We start from the raw sequence: 6,427 nt of genomic DNA, 5'->3' as shown, positions 1-6,427 counted from the left end.
GGACCAGAAAAGGCTGTTCCCAAGTTACAGCCGTACACAGTCTAGAGCGAGCAGCAAAGGCTCCACAGGAGATTCCCTAGGGAAGATGAGGAGACGCGCTGTCTAACCAGACAACAGAATGGAACAATTTTGGTACCTGGTAAAAAAGTGAGCTAATCCAGTGGGAAGTTCACTGGAAAGTTAAATCTTAAAAAAAAAAAAAAAAAATGGGGGGGGTGTAAAGGAAGAATATGTAGGAAAAGAAAACCAGCAGTCTAACCAAAATCACACAGGAAGACAAACATGCATGATGGGTATGAACGAAAAAAACCAAATCCTGGCAACACACCAAGCAACAAGCGGGCAATACCTAAAACAGAAACTATGATAGCACCATCACGTGACTAGGAGACACACTGGTGGAGCTGGAGAGTGGCTAAGAGCATTGCTGGTCTTGCAGAAGGTCCAGTACTCGCATGGCAGTTCATAAGCACCTATAACTCCAGTTCTAGGGAATCCAGTGTCCTCTTCTGGCCTCCATGGGCACCAGGTACTTGCATGGTACACATACACACATGCAGGCAGACACATATACATAAAATAATCTTAAAAACAAAACAAAACTCATAGACATTAGTTAAATAGAGTCGGGTGGTGATGGTGCACAGATTTAATCCCAGCACTTAGGAGGCAGAGGCAGGGGGAATCTCTGCGAGCTCAAAGCCAGCCTGGTCTACAGTGCGAGTTCCAGGACAACCAGGACTGCTATATAGAGAAACTTTTGTCTTGGAAAACTGAAAAAAAAGAAAAAAAAAAAAGTTAAAAAGGTAAACATGAATAATTGCTTTGGAAGACTGCCCCCTTTAGCCAACAAACTTAGAGAACTATTTGATTTTTCAAAAAGACATTTCCCTATTTTTCGTGATGTTTGTATTTTCAGCACCAAGCACAGTTCATTAAGATTTTGGCAGAGAAGCATACTGCCACATAAAGTTCAAAAGAAACTCACTACGGGGGCAATAGTCACGATATTGCAGTAGTGACGGACATCATCAGCAAAAAGTGGGACCAAAACAAACAAAAAGCCAGAAACCCAAGCTTTTTCATCAGAATGTTCAGAATGTTTATTAAAAATATAGACTGACGGTTCTGTGCCTAAGTGTCACTGTGGGTGTGTGCTGACTCCCAAACAGGCTCTTCACAAATACACTTGGAGCGGAAGTTGTAAACAGAAACGACTGCCATTTCAGACACAAGCCCCTCGGAGTCTGACATCTTGACAGTCCCATCGACACTCAGAGGTGGACAGCACGGGCTCGCGGGCACACCATGACCACAAGACATCTTTTTGCACTTCCCAAATACTTTTATATTTCAGCTATGAAGGTCAGTTCCCAAGGCCCGACGTGTTCTTAACAAGGAGAGTTTTTATGTCCATTTAATCAGTCTTACACCTTTCTGGGCCAATTCATCTGCAGACAGGAGGAGAAACTGTCACCAGGTTCTTCATGCAATGCATCCGCGGGACTCCCAATCCTCATATACTGTCCAACTTCTTTAAGATATATGGAGCTGAAAGAAAAACCCCAAATTAGGTTTTATTCTATGAGTCCACAGTAAAGGAAAAAGCTTTATGAAATATGGTTTCGGAAACAACTCCCAAACCTCTACTAGGATCACTCTCACAAGGGATTCCAGCGTGACTCAATTGCCATCGCCATAGAGTATACCCTTACAATCAGCCTCTTTCCTCCAGGTCATAAACAACTCCAGTGGTCCTGGACTGTGGGGACCTTTGATTTATTTTGCAGTACTGGGAGCGGAACCCAAGGCCTTACACAGGCCAGGCAAGCACTTTCCCAAGGGAAACCTCTAGCTCTGGGGATTTACTCTAACCTAAATAAACAGAATAAAATCCTAACAAGTGAGAATTAGGTTCAATTCCCAATCCTGGGAAAACCAAAGACTGGAAGAAGGCATGGGGTAGGGAAAACCCTGAAAGAGCAGACGCCCGCTGTTTTCTCTGATCCGACCAGCCACTTAAGCCCTTCCATGCTGGTGTGATAACCGGTTTACCAAGAGCTGTGTGGAATACTAAGTGACATTACTGTAACGAGAGATGAGCCAGCTGTTAAACCTGTCCGTTGTCAATCAGGAGGACCTGAGTTCAGATTCCAGCACTCACATCTGGCTGCTCACAATCACCTGTTTTAACTCTAGTTCCAGAGGTTCCAACACCCTCTTCTGGACTGTGCAGGCACCTGCCGGCATGTGGTTCACATACAGACAGGTGGACAAATAAAAATTCTTTAAAGAGTGATAAACTGGTGCACATCAAACACAAAGACCATGAAGCTGACGTTTTCTCGGCAGTTCTTCTACAAGGAAAGGTTAAGAGGATGGAAAAGGAAGCAGTTTCAAGAAGCTGTGGATGAGCAAGATGACTTGGGCATCTCTCCTGGAGAGGCCAGCGAGACCGAGAACACAGCAGAAGAGGCACCGGAGTGAATGAGGCCTCCACCCCAGCGAATTCCAGGCCAGCCTCGGTGTGTTCTTCACACACCTGAGCCACTCCTGCCTCTGCCTGCACAGCAGCCAACTCTACACAAGCAAGCACGGAACAATGAGAAGGACACTGTACTGAGATCGAGGGTCAGGCAATTCTGTTAAATTATTAGAGGACTAATTTTAATTTTTTTTAAAAAAAATATTGTCAGACAGTAGTGGCACACACCTTTAATCCCAGCACTCTGGCGATAGAGGCAGGCGAACTCATCTCTTTGAGGTCGAGGTCAGCCTGATCTACAGAGCTAGTTGCAGGACAGCCAGCGCTACACGGAGAAACCCGGTCTGAACCCCTCTCCTTCCCCTCAGAAAACCACTATTATTTATTGTGTGTGTTCTGTGGTGTGTGCACGCCTGCTTGCAAGCCTCGGTGCAGGTGTGGAGGGCAGAGTACAACTTCCGGGAATTGGTTCCTGCCACCAAGCGTGGATTCAGCTTGGAGGCAGAGACCATTTACCAGTCTGTGTTTAACCCTCATGTGCCCCTTGAACTCAAGCTCTCGGTTGTAAAAGGAACAGAGATCAACTAACGAAATTAACTTTGGCGCAATGGTGAAATCAAATACTTCAGGTATTCTCGGTAGCTCCTCAGACGCCCATCCTTTCTCTTTTTGGAAAAAGGAAAACCAACTATTTATTTCACCCTCTGTACAGATAAACACAAAGAAAGCAAATCTTTTCGGATTTTAAAGGCAAGAAGAGAAGTGCCTGGTACCGAGTAAGAGGTCGGGATTCTAGGTCAGGTTTATTCTGAATCGCCAAAATGACCTTGGGTTAGCCACTTCCCAGGGACCGTTTCTAGGTGTGCCAAATGTGGGTATTGCTCAAGGGATAACTCCTGAAGATCTTCAAGCACAAACGTGGGGCGAGCAAAGGTGACTTAGCCATGCGCCCTCGGCCACCACGTGCACTTGGCACATTATCAGGACCCGCAGACCTCTAGAGGGCACGCAGTTGGGTCGCCCTGGACATGCAGGAGCCCTCCAGCCCGCCCTGCTCTCCCCAGGATGCTCAGCTCAAGGCCCCACGAACGCGTGCAGGGCTGGGGTGGACGTGTGGCCTCACGGCCACACTCCCAAAGGACACTCACTGACTCGCAGCAGGGCCACGTAGATGAGGAAGTTCCGAATGGAGGAGATCACATCCTCGCGCATCTTCCGCTTCATCTCCTCAGGGTCCAGCTTCGGCGCGAGACCCTCGATCCGGAACATCGCGGCTCTTTCTCCAAAGCTTGCAGGCGCTGCACCTTGCCCTCCTCCAGCGGCCGCCTTGCACGCACCCGAACTCAGCCAGACACTACTTCCTGTCCCACCCCTCGTTTCCGTCCTGCGACGGGAACCGGCGAGGGACAATCCGCATCCAGCCGGCGTGCATTTGAAGCAAGGAGACCAGCAGGGGGCGATCGCAGTCTTAAATCTCAGAGTCTTGGTGAACTGTTTCTTAGTCTGTACCAACTGTAAAGTTGTTTTATGATTTCCAGTAAGGAGGCATCTGAACGTGGACCACCATAAATAACAATAACTAGCATTTATAGAGTACCAGAGACAGTATATCGTGAATTGCACATTATAATTTTCATTTTCTAGATACGAAAATTAAAATACACCAGCCTGAAAAAACTTAGTTGAGTATGTAGTTCATTTGCCAAATCGTTTACTTAACATGCATGAAGCCCTGAGTTCAAGCCCTAGCACCGCATAAACTTCGTGTGTAGCTGTTTGTTTTCTGTAGTGATAAGCGCCATCAAAGCAACTTGGAGAGGAAAGGGTTTATTTCCCCTAACCTGTTATAGTCTTTCATCCAGGGAAGCCACAGCAGGAGCTCAAACCCGCATCTAGAGGCAGGAACTGAAGTAAAGACCAAGGAGGGGATGCTGCCGTTATCTGTTAGTTTGCCCTGGTCTCCCCAACTACCTTTCTTACACAACTCAAGACCAACCGAGGGTTGGCACCGCCCACCATGGGCTAAACTCTCCTCCAGCAGTAGTCTTGGCGGTGCCCCTCACAGACCCACCAACAAGCTAAGCTGGCGGAGACCGGTCCTCAATTGAGGTTTTCTCTTCCCAGGTGTCTCTAGTTTGTGCCAAGATGACAAAAACTACTCAGCGTAGCGCAGCACACCCGTGTTCCCCGCAAGAGGTGGGAAAGAGGATCATAGTTCAAGGTCAAGGTGGGAACTGTGTCACACACCCTTAATCTCAGCCCTCAGGAGACAGAGGCAGAAGAATTACCACAAATTCAAAGACCAGCCTGGGTTACAAAGCAAATCTGGACTAGAGACGCAATCTCAAAGAACAAACAAACAACTCCAAAATAAACAAACAATGACCTGCCCAAAACAAAACAAAACAAAAAACAGTTTCAAGTTTACCAGTGAGTTTCAAACCTAGTTAGACTTCTAGAACCCCAAAGACTGAGTTTTTGACATTTCCCGTATCATTTCTGTACCCTCATTTTTGGAGTTAGCTGATCCTTACACATTCTGAGGCAGACCTTGGAACACAAGTGTGAGCCAAATTCAATCTGATTAACATTGTACAGATGAGAGGAAACCAACCGCACTGGCCGAGTTCTCAGACGTGAATCAGCTAACTGGATTTTTTACATAATTCAATACCAGATTGTCTTTTCTTGAGTGCACACTGTATAACATCAATGAGTTGGGGGTTAAATAAGAACAATCATTTAATAGAACAAATGATAGTGTTAGCATAACTTTCTGCCTTCCTGATTGACAGAGTGTAAGACCCTGGGGTTAGGGAGGAAAAAAAAATCCTCATCTGCATACTCAAGATTTAGTAAACATTCCTCTGTAACTCACACCGTGGACCAGCGAAGAGGCAGCTCTGGTGTGGGAGGGGCTGACTCCCAAGGAAGGGCTCCAACCCAGCCCTCAAGGGTTAAAGCAATGCCTGCCACCACCCACATAGTCAGGAACAAGTCTCTGTTCCATTGCGACTCCAGTTTTTCGGTAGCAAAGGGAAGGCCTATGGCTAGATGCTCTAAGGTTCCCTCCCAGTTCTGACAACCTCTGCATTTTGACCCTAGTTGTATCACAGAGGGCAGAGTAGTTTGGAGTGTGTGGATGTCAATACATCATCACTGTGGCCAGATAGTGTGCTGGCTAGATTTTTGTCAAGTAGGCACAAGTTTGGGTCATCTGGGAAGAGGGAACTTAAAATGAGAAAATATCTCCTTCATATTGGCCTGTGGGCAAGTCTGTGGGGCATTTTCTTGATTAATGATTGACGTGGGAGGGCCCCGCCTACTATGAGCAGTACAGTTGATCCTAGGTTATATAAGAAAGCTTGCTGAGCAAGTCAGTAAGCAACATTCTTCCATGCCCTCTGTTTCAGTCCCTGCCTCCAGGTTCCTGCCTTGAATTCCTGCCTTGTTTCCCTTTGTGATGGACGGCAGCTGTAAAATGGAATAAATTCTTTCTTTCCCAAGTTTCTTTTTGGTTATGGCATTTACCACATGAATAAAGCCAAATTAAAACAGGTAACAAAATAGCCATATGTGTATTCTCCAAGGTATGAAAGAATCTAAATAAGCTGATCTTACCACACATGGTGGCTCATGCCTTTAATCTCAGCACGTGGGAGGCATAGGCAGGAAGATCTCTGAGTTCCAGGCCAGCCTGGCCTACAAAGTGAGTTCTAGGACAGCCAGGGCTACACAGAGAAACTCTATTTCTAAAAAACAAATCAACAAGGAGATATTCGTCTGAAAAGTGGGTGAAGCAGATTGGGAAGGAAATACCTAATTACATAATTCTGGTAACTTAGACTCCAAACACTGAGTTTAGATGTAGAAATACCTTTTTTTCTTTTCTTTTATTCTTTTGCCTATACTGAGATCCTTTTGAGTAGTTTGGTTTCACAG

General features: G+C 46.1%; 1 protein-coding gene across 1 annotated transcript; it reads right to left on the bottom strand.

Moving 5' to 3' along the window:
• Positions 1–1,078: 1,078 nt before the first annotated feature.
• Positions 1,079–3,847, bottom strand: Tomm5 (translocase of outer mitochondrial membrane 5). Its single transcript, XM_041667670.1, has 2 exons — positions 3,634–3,847; positions 1,079–1,551 (listed from the first exon to the last, which is right to left on the bottom strand). The coding sequence occupies exons 1-2, from the start codon at positions 3,752–3,754 to the stop codon at positions 1,517–1,519; spliced, it is 156 nt and encodes a 51-aa protein (XP_041523604.1). The 5' UTR covers positions 3,755–3,847; the 3' UTR covers positions 1,079–1,516.
• Between the last annotated feature and the right edge of the window lie 2,580 nt (positions 3,848–6,427).

Source organism: Microtus oregoni, unplaced genomic scaffold (assembly GCF_018167655.1).
Source record: "Microtus oregoni isolate MIOR12 unplaced genomic scaffold, Mior012 000017F_ref0000208, whole genome shotgun sequence".
In the NCBI taxonomy this organism is placed as follows: domain Eukaryota; kingdom Metazoa; phylum Chordata; class Mammalia; order Rodentia; family Cricetidae; genus Microtus; species Microtus oregoni.
The sequence above is the reverse complement of the archived record's forward strand: the minus strand, read 5'-3'. Positions and strand labels throughout refer to the sequence as shown.